Source organism: Trichoderma evansii (genome assembly GCF_050947405.1).
Source record: "Trichoderma evansii strain SZMC 28006 chromosome Unknown GGI43scaffold_8, whole genome shotgun sequence".
NCBI classification, from domain to species: domain Eukaryota; kingdom Fungi; phylum Ascomycota; class Sordariomycetes; order Hypocreales; family Hypocreaceae; genus Trichoderma; species Trichoderma evansii.
In genome coordinates this window covers 1090309-1105652 of record NW_028145198.1, presented here as the reverse complement: position 1 = coordinate 1105652, position 15344 = coordinate 1090309, and the positions used below count along the sequence as shown (strand labels likewise).

The 15344-nt window shown below is 47.0% G+C and overlaps 6 protein-coding genes across 6 annotated transcripts; 4 read left to right on the top strand and 2 right to left on the bottom strand.

Moving 5' to 3' along the window:
* The first annotated feature begins 1194 nt into the window (after nt 1–1194).
* On the top strand, nt 1195–1925 carry GGI43DRAFT_403756 (uncharacterized protein). Its single transcript, XM_083205829.1, has one exon. It carries the CDS (start codon nt 1358–1360, stop codon nt 1589–1591), a length of 234 nt encoding a protein of 77 aa, XP_083061407.1. The 5' UTR covers nt 1195–1357; the 3' UTR covers nt 1592–1925.
* A 193-nt stretch (nt 1926–2118) lies between these two features.
* On the top strand, nt 2119–3046 carry GGI43DRAFT_403754 (protein transporter TIM9). The gene is made up of 3 exons (XM_083205828.1): nt 2119–2229; nt 2299–2368; nt 2455–3046. Exons 1-3 carry the CDS (start codon nt 2222–2224, stop codon nt 2638–2640), a joined length of 264 nt encoding a protein of 87 aa, XP_083061406.1. The 5' UTR covers nt 2119–2221; the 3' UTR covers nt 2641–3046.
* Nucleotides 3047–3138: 92 nt separating this feature from the next.
* On the bottom strand, nt 3139–8967 carry GGI43DRAFT_365364 (nucleoporin subcomplex protein binding to Pom34-domain-containing protein). The gene is made up of 4 exons (XM_083202455.1): nt 8758–8967; nt 7777–8701; nt 4589–7726; nt 3139–4524 (listed from the first exon to the last, which is right to left on the bottom strand). The coding sequence occupies exons 1-4, from the start codon at nt 8826–8828 to the stop codon at nt 3187–3189; spliced, it is 5472 nt and encodes a 1823-aa protein (XP_083061405.1). The 5' UTR covers nt 8829–8967; the 3' UTR covers nt 3139–3186.
* A 350-nt stretch (nt 8968–9317) lies between these two features.
* On the top strand, nt 9318–12025 carry GGI43DRAFT_403751 (indole-3-glycerol phosphate synthase domain-containing protein; the record flags this gene model as incomplete). The annotated part of the gene is made up of 2 exons (XM_083205827.1): nt 9318–9859; nt 9956–12025. Coding segments are annotated over exons 1-2 (2282 nt in total), but the record flags the coding sequence as incomplete, so codon positions are not given.
* A 408-nt stretch (nt 12026–12433) lies between these two features.
* Nucleotides 12434–13807, top strand: GGI43DRAFT_433761 (BRCT domain-containing protein; the record flags this gene model as incomplete). Its single annotated transcript, XM_083209790.1, has 5 exons — nt 12434–12617; nt 12687–12884; nt 12951–13054; nt 13120–13350; nt 13440–13807. 5 exons carry the CDS (start codon nt 12434–12436, stop codon nt 13803–13805), a joined length of 1083 nt encoding a protein of 360 aa, XP_083061403.1.
* Nucleotides 13808–13918: 111 nt separating this feature from the next.
* GGI43DRAFT_403749 (uncharacterized protein) lies at nt 13919–15243 on the bottom strand. The gene is made up of 3 exons (XM_083205826.1): nt 15023–15243; nt 14830–14967; nt 13919–14776 (listed from the first exon to the last, which is right to left on the bottom strand). Exons 1-3 carry the CDS (start codon nt 15182–15184, stop codon nt 14072–14074), a joined length of 1005 nt encoding a protein of 334 aa, XP_083061402.1. The 5' UTR covers nt 15185–15243; the 3' UTR covers nt 13919–14071.
* Between the last annotated feature and the right edge of the window lie 101 nt (nt 15244–15344).

Sequence of the window (15344 nt, the reverse complement as noted above, 5' to 3'; positions counted from 1 at the left end):
CTAAGCTATGTAAGACCCGGGGTAGGTATTTGTAGATACGAGCCAAATAGAGAAAGACGATGACTTCAACTTGTTGCTCCATAGGGAAACTCTATCAATCATGTAATTTTGACCTCGTAGCTATGGGGCTCGTCTTTGCTTTTTGGGCCCGGTAATCTGCTCTATTGGAGATGGAGAATCCGAATTACGAATATTCGCGGCGCCCTGATTATTAATTCTCTAAGTGATAAACGATAAACGAATACAACTGCACAAGCATTATACGAGAACGATAATAACTTTTTAATGAAAGGGACTGCCGTGTTAACTAGCTATACAAAGAATAACATATGTAAGCATAGAAGAGCTTGGTATGAACAGTTACATAGAAACCCAACGTTAATGTCTTACCCTGGATGAAGATAAAGAGAATTAAAAAATAGCACAAAATTAAAAATCCCTTTGAAGGTTAGACGTAGCTTACCGACGCTGAATTTGCTCCTTTTCAATTTGCCATCACCGCTTGGTGTGGGATAGATTCTCATATCACTCACTCTCAGCGACTAGTAAGACCAACAGCCCGCACCCAAATCCTGAATTGGGACATATAAAATTGATACCAAAGATGAGCTTTCCGTAATTTCCGTACAATAATGAAGAAGAAGAACGGGAAGGAGAAGATAAAGCTTGAATAGAGGGGGCAAACTCGTAGTCGCTAATATCGCAAACCTGGTTTTCCATTGTGAATGTTTGAACTTGTCATCATAGGTCTTCTGGGGAGATGAGATAGATCATTCCCATGATCTAAGCCGGGTGTCAGTTGGACAAGGTAATACACCTTCTTCTTCTTCAACGCTCTTCTCTTCCGTATACATGTATAGCTTTGTAAGCTACGCCTCTGATTTGAGACGATCTAGATGATCTTCTTCTAGTGTCTCCCTCTTCACCATTAACACGTGCTCCAGTAACGAAACTGCCTCCTTGAGCTGCTGGTTTTATAATATGCCATCGCGAGCTCGTGCCAAGATGGCAGCCGGTTTGGATGTTCGGGGCCCAGGGTTCTGTTCCATCTTTCTACCACGCTCTCTATAATTGATCTCGCTTTGCTGACTTGTTCATCCTTAAGATATGATTGCGCAAAAACATGTAATGACAGCAGCTGATGTATATCGCCTTATTTTGGTGTTTTATCTTGTATAATAGCCACTCCTTTGGTAGTTGGTATTGCCCTTTTAAATTGTCTATCTCAAGATATGCTCGTGCAAGCACACTCTGTACATTAAATAAAAGTAGACGGTCGGCGCCTATTTTTATATCCTATACAGACTTCAAACTCTGCAAGAACGAAACTGCCTTTTGACTTTCCTGTCTTCAAGATATGGCTGTCCAAGTAGTTTCTGTGCCTCTAGGAGCCAGATTGCCTTCACTCATTGTCTTGGTTTGTACTGCTGCCACACCCCGCCCAGCCAAAATCACCATTGCCGTCCCAGAATTCGTCAACGAGCAGGCAGATAGGGTCATATTCGACCTGTATTGCACAAATAATTGTTATTCTGAAATCACTTCGTTGACTAGGTCTTTGATGTTCAAGTATGGTCGAAAACGGCGCTGAGGGTCCCGACATAATGACATATATAGCGTGAAACTTGGTTCAAATGCGATGCTTGCTCGAGCTGTGGCAAACAAACAATTTGAAAAAGGAGAAAACAATCAAAAATTCTGACATCCGAAGTGGGGATCTTGTACCTCTTCAATTAAATAAATGTAACATTGAGATAACGCAAAGCGAAGCGCTCACACTCCTACTCTCCTATCACAAGTTTTATACATCTCGCGAGACATGGCGCCATCCAGCGGCTTATAGGATGCATCTTGTAGAACATAATGATGAACCTAGCAATTCGGTACTAACTGAAGCTTATTATCGTATCATACGCGAATATAGCCAATAATTAAAGCCCAATGAGGATGAAAGCAAGCCAATTGTATACCTACAAGCTATACTGAAGCTGCGTGTAGTTGAGATACAGTGCAAATCACCCATGTCAAATATTGGCACTGTATGGCCTATCAACCGCTCTAAGCTACATCCGTCATCCGTGCCGAAAAGAGCTTGCACTCTTCAATGTGGGGTGGAACGTCTCTAGTACTTTGAAATTTCATCGTCATCAGTCTCTAGCACTCCAAGCCAAACACCTTTGATCGCTGTTTAATCGTCTTCACCACCTCTAATACCGCCACCATGGATATGTACGCAATGATCTGTCCAACATAATTAAAGAGGATTACAACTAACATTTGCCGCTTCCCCAATCTCAGGTTAACAGCCGCCGAACAGCGCACTCTCGAGCAGCGCATGCAGAAGCGTCAAGTCAAAGAGTTCGTCGGCGTACGTCTCTCTCCCTCCTCTCAATACACAACGACATGCTCCCCCGAAGCGATGAATCCCAATTAACAATTTCTTCCAATTTCTAGGCTTTCGGCGGTCTTGTCGAGCACTGCTTCACTTCCTGCGTCGATGACTTCACCTCCAAATCTCTCTCCTCCAAGGAAACCGGATGCCTCAACCGCTGCGTCCTCAAGTGGATGGCCACGCAGCAGCGCGTGAGCGAGCGCTTCCAGGAGCACAACGCCCAGATTACGCAGCAGATGCAGAAATAAATAAATACAAAATTATAAAATAATTTGCCAAATAAAACAAACCAGCAAACGAACCTTGCTCCACGACAGAACCTTTTGATTTTTGATGGCGGGATAAAGGGAAGATTTTTTGGTTATTCCTCCGGCCCGTCTAAAGCCTGTGTGGGATAGGCGTGTGTTGGGACTTTCACACTCCGAGGCATTGTACGATATATATAGTTATGCCAGGAAACGATCTTGACTCGAGGAGATAGAGTCATTTGTATCAATATTACGGGATATGTTGGAGTAAGGTAGTTGGAAATGAGGGCTGGTGTTATTGGTCACATCTCAATATTGGGAAACGATCAACCGATTTACACAAAATGGTATAAAAATCTCGCTCAATGGGAATTAATTTTAGATGCTCGAGTTTATAGTTGTATACTTCGTATCCACAGGGGAATGTGCATGTTACATCTGATGCAGTAGTAGCCCAGTCCAACATCCAACGCCTAATCCTAAAATCCATTATCATCTCCAGCACTCTCGTCTAGTAACTCAAAACAAATCCGATATTTATTCATTTCAGCCTTCAAATTCATCGCTAAGCACATCCCGAACCGTCTCAAGCTGTGCCACCACCTTCTCCTCTAACAAATTGTCGCAATCCCCTGACAATTTTCTTCCTCTCCATTCCATCTCTCGCTGTCCTAGAGGCAGGAGCCGCTCCTTCAAAAGACGTCTGCTTGAGAGCCAATAGTCAACATTCTCAAGTAAACCTGTCGCGTCCCACTCAACTGCGGGGATATCTCTGCTATTATTCATCCGAAGAGCCGCAAGCACACGCGTGAGCAATGCTAAGGAGTGAACCTCTGCGGTACCAAGGAGCGTCAGATATTGCGCAGACTTCTCTTTCGTCCGGCTGGCTCCCGGTGCCTCGAATCGGTCTACGCTAGCTCGCAGCAAGTGCGGAAACTGATTCAAGACATATGTAATTTCTGGAGCAACAGTAGCGCCAAGCGCGGTGAGTAAATTGAGCATCAGTGGGAGCATTCCCTTCACCCAGATACCGTAACACCGTTGGGCAACTGGGACATCTGCGTACGGCGAGACATTGGTTCTGAGCATAAATTTGGTGAGGTTCGCGGACAGGATTGCCCCAAGAACGCCATCACACGCAAGCTGCTCCGCCAAAGCCGGCAGAGTTGAGAGCTCCAGTAGGAACAAAATACTGAGTTCGCCATAAACAGGGTCGCCTTGATCGCCAAGTTTATCAGCCCATGAGTATAATGACGTCGCTGCATGCGTAGCGTCGTGAGATGCCATTATGTTCAAGATTGATGTCTGAGATTGCTCAATATTGGGAACACTGAGACAAGCTTGCATGATTGCCGTGAGAAGCGCCAGATCCTCCGGGAAAACATCAGCCTCCCTGTCATGGATCAAGCTAACCAACGTTCTGAATCCTCTGGCAACCACATGGTCCAAAACGTTGAGAACAGTTTGCGTAACATTTACCATCGATCCTTCGAGATCATCAGGGGTGTTAGCGTTTACTTTGCTGGATGCTGCCTGATATGCCCGCAAAGTAACAAACAGCGTCTTCAAGAGCGTTCGGTAATAACCAATAGACTGAGGTTCGAACGGTTCATCAACGCTATTGATGGTGCCGATCAAAGTCTCCAGCAGTTGGTTGACGTCCTTGACAGCAAGAGTGGATTTAACCAAGCGCTGAATCAAGATGAGAGACAAGTTGGCTCTCGCGTCAACAATCTTGAGGAAGATACTCCCAGGTCCGGGGGTCACCTGGTTAGCATTCAGGCACTGCTGTGCAACCTGCATCATCTGCTTCTTAGTAGCATCGCTTTCTGGGAAGCATGTGCTTAATTCAAGCAGCAGAAGCTCCCATGCGTGGAAAAGAGCCTGAGCAAAAGCAAAGAGTTAGAAATTATAATTTCCACGTATAAAACCTGGAGATAGTACTTACGATTTGAGCATCAACTAGAGACAGGTTGGCGTTTGCAATCTTCATCTCGTTCAGAAAGCCAGTTCCCTTCCTCTTTCCACGCCATCCCGGGTCAAATCTCAAGATTTCATCGGCACGGTCTAGGTCATAGTAATAATTCTCACCCAGCTCCCTTGGTTCCACCATGGTACGCTTGAAATTGTCCAAAGTGCATCCAAAGTATTTATTGGAAAAGTTCTTCGCAAAGTTGTTGTGGAGAGACTTGTTGTAGCTTGCCACCTCGACACCATCGCGCAGATAGTAATCCAAGTCGTTTACTAAAGCTTTAGCAAGCGTCTCGGCGTTGCCTAGATGGCGCGAATGATAGAGCTGCATCGCGAATGTTTCGGCAATGTATGCAGCAATTCTTGCTTGAATGCTGGCCAGCACTGGATCTGATTTAACGGTTTGATGTGAAGGCTTCAAGTCGCGAACATAAGCTCGCAGCCCATCTATGTAAGCGGTATCTTTCTGTAGAGTGAATACCGTCCAAGGCCAGTAATTTTGTGCAGATGCAACAAAATCCAAAACAACAAGCGCCTCACTTGTTTCTAAGTCCTTCAAGGTTTTGAGCTTAGACAGAGCTGTTGCGAATACAGAATCCGCAGACGTCTCGTTCTTGGCATCTTGTTTCATGGCCTCTCTGGGTGTTTGTCCCGTAAGAAGGCAGTTAGACATCCACTGCTGACGGTTCTTTAATATGGAAGAGAAGAATCTCCAAGTTATCTTCACTACTTCCGGCAAAACAAAGGGCTTGCCGATTGTTGCAAGAATCTGTAAGAAAGATTTTGAGATTTGGGGACCAAGATATCCTAGCAGGGAGGGCGGTTCGCTGGTAGATTGGCCAGCATTGATGACAAGGGCCTCCAGTAGCGATAAAGCTGGTCCACGGAAGTGGTCAGATACTGCGCAAAGCCGAGCTGATAAAGTGGAAGTCTTGAATAGGTAAGACTCAACCAAAGTCGAAGGCCGTTCCAGATAGTTTGCTACCCGAAGTAGAGTAGTAGAAAAGTCTAGTACTGAGGTGACTTGAGTTTGAATAGCTTGTGTCCGATTGGGATATAGCGTCGTATCTGGTGCTGTAAGGGTAGAGATGAAAGAGGAGAGGAGGGGTTGGAAACGCAAGCTTCCAGTCGATGGCGATAAAAAGGAGTCAATAACGTGAGAAGCGGCAGGTCGGAGGCAAGACGTGAGGTTATCAGACTTGGGAGAGTCTCCCATGCTGTACGTATCGAGGACAATTTTGTTGAGAATGGGAACGACAATCTGCAACAGCGATGTCCTGTTGGTTTCCGATTCAAACATCCATGTGGAGGTGTTCTCAAACACGTCAACAGACGTTTGAGCAATCGAAAAGCTCACGCTGGATAACACCTTGTCGGCAGTTCCAAGCCAAGGATTGGATTCTGGCTGTTGCCGGCTCGTAGCCTTATTTCCTGCCCGACGCTGGACGGCGGAAGATATGACAGTGTCGATAAGTCCAGAAAATAGAGACAATGAAGATGTGAGAAATTCGAATCTCTCTGAAACCAAGTCAAGACTACCCGTAATTTTGGTGAGTTTGCCAGCTCTTGATTCAGAGTTCAACAGTTCTGTCCTTGCGAGATAAGACCAGACCCGGCTGGGTTGGATCTGCAGAACGGCATGCAAGAACTTCACGCAGGCAGTAAGAACGCTCACGGCAGAGTCCTCAGTCATAGCCAGCTCATCTTGCATATAGTAGTCCATCGTTTCGCACACAACGGTGACAATATCTTTGCCGCTGCTAACGTGTACGCTGGCCTCGGACAATATGCCGTTATCGAAATGGACCAATGCACCGCTGTCGCCTTGCCTTGTCGCCTTCAACTGCTCCATTCGAAGCAGCGATGCTAATAATGAGATAACTTCGGCCGTCTCATCTGGTGTCAGCATTCCTAGCTCGCACCGGTAGCCTTCTTGTGTAAGGCTGATCTCTAACCGCCGTCCCAGGAGAGACAGAGTTGAATGAGAATATTCCATCAAGACAACACGACCGGTATCTGTAATAAATCGCCCATATGTGCCTACAGGTATTCTATAAGCGTCATCTTCGATGAATCTCCGGCTCCATGCGGATGACAAGGAGATCAAAGGAAGTTCCTCTAAAAGACAAAACGAGTTTGTATTCTCATCTTCTTGAACCAGTTCATATTCTTGAAACGTATCCGGTAGTGTAAATGTAATTGTTGGAGTCTGGCGGAGCAGATCCAGAATAACTTCAGTTCTATCATCCTGAACTTGCTCTGACGCAGTGCAAAGCGTCCGGCATAGCGTGATGAAAGGGAGGAACTCGTAGGGATATCGGTCAAGAGCTTGTTGGAAGAAGAAATCCATAGCCAAGTCATCCTGCAGCACAGATCCGAGGAAGTCTTGGGATGGGGGCAAGTTTTCTGATGCTGACAAGTCCCAGTAACCGCGTCCAGGAGAAAGAAGGGAGAGCAGACAGCTCACAGAATCTGATTGATAGCCAACAACGGGATATGAGACCTTCAAAAGCTCTAGAAAGATTACGCGAAGGCGCGAGCTAATTAGCGGTGACATGCTACCGTCTATAGACGGACCCAGAGTTTGGGTCATCTTTGACATTACATCAAAGACTCGGCCTTGAGCTGTGGCAACAGCTGCAAGCTGCTCAACTACCTGCATGTCCCTCTGGGTCGATGAATTTTCGAGAAATCCATCGAATTTTGAAGATTCAATGGAATATATGCTTCCAGCTGAATTTCGTCGTCCGGTGGGCGTGCGCATCACACTTCGAGTTTCAAACTTTTCTCGGGCGCTCTGCTGGATTAAATTGTCTCTCCTATCAGACCTGGTTTGATAAGATACGTTGAGTCGATGAAGGATAAAAGACCACGTGAAAATGATAGGGCAGGCAGTTTCAGAGTCGAGGCCAGCCGCATCCAAAACGCTTTTGTGGATTTGTTCCAGAACATCCGGCGAAAGCAAATAGGAATCATATACATCATTAGCTTGCGCCGGATCTTCGTCTCGGTCAGACAGATATGCGAGTGCCCTTGCGGGTTTAAGCAAGCTAATCGAGATGGCCGAAGCCAAGGCCTTCATGGGCATTATGAGCTCAGCTGTGATTTGGTTAATCTGCACGCTGGTTAGCTAGTATAAGGTGTGAGAATCTGCGGAGCACATACTGGCTGAATGGAATCGAAGAAGCCATAGATTTCCATCAGGGAAAACCATTGGTTGATGGCTCCGGATGGAGGGAATTCATTTCCATAACAGTCTACCACCTGAAGAACCACAGACAGGCTATGAACAATCTCAGTTAAGAGACTGCGCAGCCAGTCTATCTCCACGTCATCGTTAAGAAGCAACGCTTCATCCGTAAATGCTTTCATGCCAGCTTCAATCCCACTCATGCTGCTTGCTACGATACCTAAATAGGCCGGCAACAGGTCTTCCATCTCATCGCGTAGCTGGGCAGACGGCTTCTTCAACTTATATAGATCGGCAATACTATCGTCTCCAGGGGCGAAAATAGGAAGCCGTTTGTACAGTTTGATGGAGGTGGCATAATCGGCAGCCATTATGAAGTATCGACGTTCGGTCAACAGGGTATCAAACAAGCGACGATTTTTCGATTCCGAGTTTTCGAACTCTGCTGAAATCTCGTCGGCATCCAACGCTGCCGAAGCTCCCATTTCTGATAAAAAGGCTGCTCCTTGGCCATTTTGCAAGCCTGCAGCTTCTTGAAGATTGGCGGCATCGTGGGATGATAGAGGGCCCAAAAGGTGCCTTGAAGAACGGGACTGGTACTCGATGATGACAACTCGCAAAGCAGCTACCAAGTTGACTTTGGCATTCTTGCTCAGCCACTTTGCATCCTCTTTGAATACGTTTATATCGTGTCGATCGGTCGATGCTGAGGTCACGTTGATTGGTGCCGTCTTGGTCTCGAAGTCCTTGTTTGTAGCCTCATCAGGCGGCGCAAACGCGGTCGACGGCTCGCGCAAAAGTCCACGGACGTAGTCGTCATCGAAGAATTTAGTGATGGCAGAGCTCTTCTGTCTCTGCCCAGTACCATCTGAAAGCGCGGTGGCGACAAGCTTCCAAGATCTTGATCCTACAGTTAGTTGCATCCTCCCATCAAACACCAGCAGCGCTGTACTCACACAAGCTCTTTCTCGCCAGAGAGGCACTGTCCCACGGAGGGAAAATAATTGCTATCAGACACCGGCGCCATTGCCACGAATGTCAATAAGGCGGCAGAGGCGCTCGCCGCATCACCTTGAACCTGTTCGTGCGAGAGCGCTGGTAATTCACGTCTTGACGCGCTTTTAGCAACGAACTACGGGATTCTACTTGGCGGCAGCATCAACAACAGCTGCATGGTTAACTTTTTTGGCGAAGCTCCCAGGAACCCGAAGTTCAACCGCGATAATGCTTACGGTGCCTAAAACAGATTGCACTGTGCAGATGAAAAGGCGACACTGCGAGTTATTTCAATTCAATTGGGCTGATATCTAAAAATAAAATGAAATATATGAATTAACATCACTTTAAAAGCTTGACTCCGTTTGTACAATGCCCGATACTTATTGACAATGAGGGTCATTCGATCATCTGCCCGCAAGAATCGGATACAGTGTGTCAGGCGTAGAGCTAAAGGCTGCCGCATTTGGTTGGTGGCACACAGATCGGCGTCTTATCGGCACTCGAGTTGGGTGTTGCCAGACTACTAAGCTACTAAGCAGTTGAATAAGTGGCGCTGCCAGAAATTATTTCCTATTCTTCTTGTTAGTCTGGCTGACTCATTGACAATAGTAAGACGAGACATTCTTATTTCTGGCCGCTCTGGAAGAGCAAACTTTCTTTCATTCAGTTTCCCAGACTGTCATCCGGTTCCCGGGCCATCTCTCTGTTCTCGTAGACAGTTGCGTCCTTTACGTTCAAGATGTCTTCTCTCACTATCATCGATCACTCGCCTCACCAGCCGGATCCATCTCCTCCAGTCGCTACAGCCTCTAACCTCATTCTCATTGACAACTACGACTCATTTACCTGGAACATCTACCAGTACCTTGTCCTGGAGGGTGCTACGGTCCATGTCTACAGAAATGACAAGATCACGGTAGAAGAGCTGATCAAGAAGAACCCAACCCAGCTCATTATCAGCCCTGGCCCTGGTCACCCTCAGACGGACTCTGGTGTCAGTCGAGATGCAATTCGCCACTTTGCAGGCAAGATTCCTGTCTTGGGAGTCTGCATGGGCTTGTAAGTTTTTTTCTTCGTTTCATTATTCACTGGCTCCCTTTTCTGGCTTCATTCTATCCAAAACTGGACTTTTTCACGCAGCTTACAATGATAAAGGCAATGCATGTTTGACGTCTACGGTGGAGAAGTGTCTTCCGCCGGTGAATGGCTACACGGAAAGACCTCTCCCTTGACTCACGATGCCAAGGGTGTCTTTGCTAGCTTGCCTCAGGGTCTTCCTGTGACCAGATACCACTCCCTTGCCGGTACTCATCTCACTCTGCCCGAGTGCCTTGAAGTCACTGCTTGGGTTGCCAAGCCAGATGGCTCAGCCGGAATCATTCAGGGCGTTCGACACAAGGATTTTGTCGTCGAGGGTGTACAGTTTCATCCGGAGAGTATCCTCACTGCTGAAGGCCGTGTGATGATTAAAAACTTCCTTCATATGCAAGGTGGTACTTGGGAAGAGAATGAGCGACTCCAAAAGGCTACATCAGCGAGCAGCGCCAAGCCTGCGGCATCCAAGCCCCAGAAGAACAACATCCTACAGAATATCTACGCAAGTCGACGAGTTGCCGTAGCCAAGCAGAAGGAGATTCCATCTCAGAGAATGAGCGACCTACAAGCCGCATACGACCTAAATGCCGCTCCTCCTCTTGTACCATTCGTCAGCCGATTGAAGCAGTCGCCTTTTGAGGTATCTCTTATGGCGGAGATTAAGCGTGGCTCCCCATCCAAAGGTGTCTTCGCATTAGAAACCCAGGCTCCGGTTCAGGCTCACAAATACGCCCTAGCTGGCGCAAGTGTGATATCTGTCTTGACAGAACCCGAATGGTTCAAGGGAAGTATCGAAGATCTAAGAGCTGTCCGCCAAGTTTTGAACGGCATGCCAAACAGACCAGCCATTCTTCGAAAAGAATTCATCTTTGAGGAGTATCAAATTCTGGAGGCAAGACTAGCGGGAGCGGATACAGTACTTTTGATCGTCAAGATGCTTGAAGTCGAGCTACTGGAACGATTGTACAAGTACTCACAATCTCTTGGAATGGAGCCTTTGGTGGAAGTGCAGAACGCAGACGAAATGACGATAGCAGTTAAGCTTGGTGCCAAGGCCATCGGCGTCAACAACCGAAACCTCGAGACATTTGAGGTCGATATCAACACCACGGGTCGGCTACGAAGTATGGTGCCCGATACTACCATCATTTGCGCACTGAGTGGCATCAACAAGCACCAAGACGTTTTGGACTGCAAGAGAGATGGTATCAATGCTGTCCTTGTTGGCGAGGCTATTATGAGAGCTCCAGATGCTTCGGTTTTCATCAGCGAACTATGCTCCGGCAGTAAACCACCGCCGAAGGACAACTCCCTTGAGAAGTTGCACGTCAAAATCTGCGGCACAAGAAGCGTAGAAGCTGCCTTGGAAGCAGTCAAGGCAGGTGCCGACTTTATTGGCGTTAACCTAGTCCCTGGAGCCAGGCGAGCTGTTTCCCACGAGGTTGCCTTGGCCATCTCAGACGCAGTTCACTCAGCTACCAAGTCATCAGAAGCCCCCGCTAAACTCTCAATCCCTGCATCAAGCGCCACCGATTTCTTCTCACTCACAACAAACAACCTCAAGACCCCTCGTACGCAGGTGGTCGGCATATTCCAGAACCAGCCCCTGAGCGAAGTTTTGGAAAAGCAGAGGCTTTACAACTTAGACCTAGTTCAACTTCACGGCGAGGAGCCAATCGAGTGGGCCAAGGCTATTCCAGTTCCTGTCGTTCGCTGCTTCAAGCCTGGACATCCTAGCCTCGGTATCCGAGGATATCATGCCGTACCTCTACTGGACTCCGGAGCCGGATCCGGCAAGCTGTTGGACGTCTCAAGCGTAAAGGAGATCCTACGAAAGGACCCGGATCTTCGAATCTTCTTGGCTGGTGGCCTCAACCCCGAAAATGTTGCAGAAGCAGTCAATGCTCTGGGAGAATACAGCAGCCAGGTGATTGGAGTGGATGTTAGCAGCGGCGTTGAGGAGGACGGCAAGCAAAGCTTGGCTAGAATTACTGCCTTTGTCAATGCCGGAAAAGCAATTAGGTAGATGCACAAGAATAGAGATATTGTATTGGGACATAAATGGATGGTCAAAAACGCCAAGTATAGGTAGCTAGAGAAACTGAATACATGCTTCTGCCATTCATCACATATCAATTATCATCATTTCTGGTATCTAAATCTTGGTGGCTTTCACTCAACATTTTTTTCTCTCCCAGTTGCCAGAGCCAAATGGTGTATGGCCGACTCTGCAAAGGCTTTGTCGGCGCTGCAGCTGATCTTGATGGCGTCTGTCTTCTCGGCACCAGATAGCTCCAAGCTCTCGTGTAAGCTGTCTTCAGAGAGCAAATCATCACACCGCCAATGCTTTTCATACTTTCTCATAATGCTGCAATTTTATCAACATTTAAACGGTGTGCTTCTAGTATCGTTCAATTTTCCTCTCAGGGTTTACTTATTTACCATTCTACTTCAATGTAATATCTAATTCCCAGATAATCAGTTCCCCCTTCATCTCTTCATAACTCCATCTCTTCTTTTTATCTATAATCTACAACGATGCCTCGTCGAATATTCAAAAACCTCGTCATCGCTACAGCAGGCCCCCTTCCCGGCCAACTCACGGTTGACAGTCTACGACAATGGACTGCAATCCGCAAAGGAGTCTTCACTGAGGACTTTGATGAGCATGTCACGCATCTTTTATGCACCAGAGAACAATTCAACCAAAAACTTCCAAGAAGTATTATTCCATATTGCCAATACACAATAATCTCCTCTCTTGAGAATAGACTATCTAACCAAATTGTAGTCAAAGAGGCGCTAGCCCGAGGGAAACGACAACACATCGTTCACTGCGACTGGTTCGAAATATCCGCCGTCAATGACAAGAAGGAGCCCGAGAGAGATTACTCCATGAGAAATATCCTTGCCAAACAAAATGCAGCAAAGAGAGAATTGGCTCGAATTGAAAAGGGGAAAAGAGAAGGCGAAAGGGCTGTCAATACAAGTAAGATACACATTTATGTTCTCTTTAACTGCCAAGGGAAGGATTTGGTTTAACAAATACCATTAGATTTGTTCCACATTTACATCGACCGAGAGTTTTTCTCATATCAAATCGATATTACCCGCGACGATAACACAAAGGGGGAGTTGGGACAACGATACACCCTATATGTATGGCACCTATCAGCAGTCAGATAGCAAATATTTCATTCGCTAACATAACCACAAATGATCAGCTCTGGGAATCCAACGCCAAACCACATCTCTATTGGTTCACTGCCAAATTCATAAAGAAGAAAGGAGACAGCCAACCCAGGTTTCACCGTCCAAGTCCCTGCTCTGGCCCATGGCGGCGAGAAATGGATCTCTTCATGGACTTTTTCCACATCAAAACAGGAATCGAGTGGCAGGATCGTGTTCTCAAACAGAAAACAATGCCAAATTTACTCTTCCAGTATTCGCCGCCGGTAAGTTGACTTGTCTCTGTGGTTCTTGTTCCCCAAGTCGCATTTCACCGATTGTTAATGTTTGATAAATACTAAAAATGAGAGTTTAGACAGGCGGGAAACCTGTTGGACGTCGTCTTCGATTTTGCTACGAATATTGTCTGGAGGTCAACGCCCAGCTACGTGGTTTGCCTTGGCCTCCGGTAGAAGAGGCAGCTGAAGTCAAAGATGAAGATACAGGGGTCGAGAAACAAAGCCCAATAGTAGATAGTTGTGGCCCCGACACTATCTCTATTGACGATATGCATGTTGAATCAGATTCCAAGCCACAATCGGAATCTAGCACTACCGATAATGAGGAAGACGATCATTTCTCGGATCATGAAATTGAAACAAAAGAGCTTATAATGTCTCAGGAAATCGATGAAGTGCCGAAACTACCACAATGCGATATAATCATGGCGTCTTCTGAGTGACTTGGTTTCAATTCCAGCCATTCAAAATTTCATCAAGAAAGGCACTGAACTATTGTTCAATATGCATACTGCTTGCGAGCCAAGGATATGAAACCAAGTTTAAGTAAAAGCAATTCCAAGAATAAATAGCTTGATCGCTTAGTATTACATTAAAGCCAAGAAGTATTAGCGCTTTCATCTATGCTGTACAATATCGTTATCGTTACAACTGTCCTCATAATGATCCATCATTCCGTATCAATTTTTTCCAAGCGTTCTCTCTCGTCTCAAAATCTCAGCTTCGGAAATACAAATACGAACAATATCAACGACACCATCAATCCGTACACCCACGCATATAATATCATTCTCCCCCACCAACCCTTCCCCTCAGTCATCTTCTTAAGAGAGCCCATCCGGCCTTGTGCCGTCTCCATACTCAGCTCCGATTTCTCCATGCTAGCTCCAGCAGCGCTGAGTAAGTTCTTGTCCTCTTCGAGGGTTGCTGAAAAAGTCTTGGAGCTTTCCTTCAGCTTGCTGGCCAGATTGAGGATAGAATTCGAGATGGCGTCTTGTTCTTCTCGCTGCTGGTCAAGGATGGCCTCTGCCGTGGCCGTCGAAGTTTGGGGGCTTGCAGGTTTGCGGCGGTTGGCGAACAATGCGGCGCGAGCGGTGCTATGGGATGAAGGAGTTGGAGATGGGGCCGAGGGGCGAGCGCGCAATGTTTGGGTCGTTTGGGTAGGGAGGATTTCGCTTGTGCTCGTCTCAGCAGGTGCAGTCGTAGTCGTAGTCGTAGTCGTAGGAGGCTCGGGTATAGCTTCAGCTTGCGTCGGAGGTTCAGGAGGCTCGGGCTCTGGTATTTTGGATTCTTCAAAGAAGTCTACTCCCGGCGCATTCGACGATCGTCTTGAGTCTAAGCTCTCGCTCGGGGTAGGTATGATATCTCCCAGAAGATCTTCGCCTTCGGATGAGTCGTCTTCGTCCACAGCCACCTAAATCCCATGTCAATTTCGCCCTAATCCTTTCTGTGATGAGCACGAATTACCTTTCTTAGGTCATCTAACCGGTCGAACAATAAGTCTAGGATTTCTCTTTGCGCTGTGAGATCGCCCTGCGTGTCTACCCTCCTTCCCGGCAGTGTTTGCTCAAGCTTTGTGAGCGCTGCCCGCGCATATTGAAGATTCTATACGGACTCGTCAGCAGCGTAAATTAATCGCGACATCTTCTTTTAGCCTTACAGCTTCGACTCTCGTCCTCTCAAACTCGCTGTTGCGCAGCCTTCGTTCACGTTCGGGGCTCGGATGTAGCACAGACTGCTTTAATCGGGAGAGGAGCTGCGCAAGCTCAACTGGAGATAGATTCGGCGGTTCCCCGACAGGGTAATTCGGAAGTATTGCCATGATGGTCTTGAAAATAGTCTATTTGGACTGCTGGCGAGATTTGCGACAGAAGTTGTTCCTGGCATGAGACATGCCAAGTAGACCTACCAATGTAGGCATTACGTCGCTAGAAGGGTCTGTGGCTGAAGCTAGGCAGTGCGCCACAGTTGACCAACCAGGC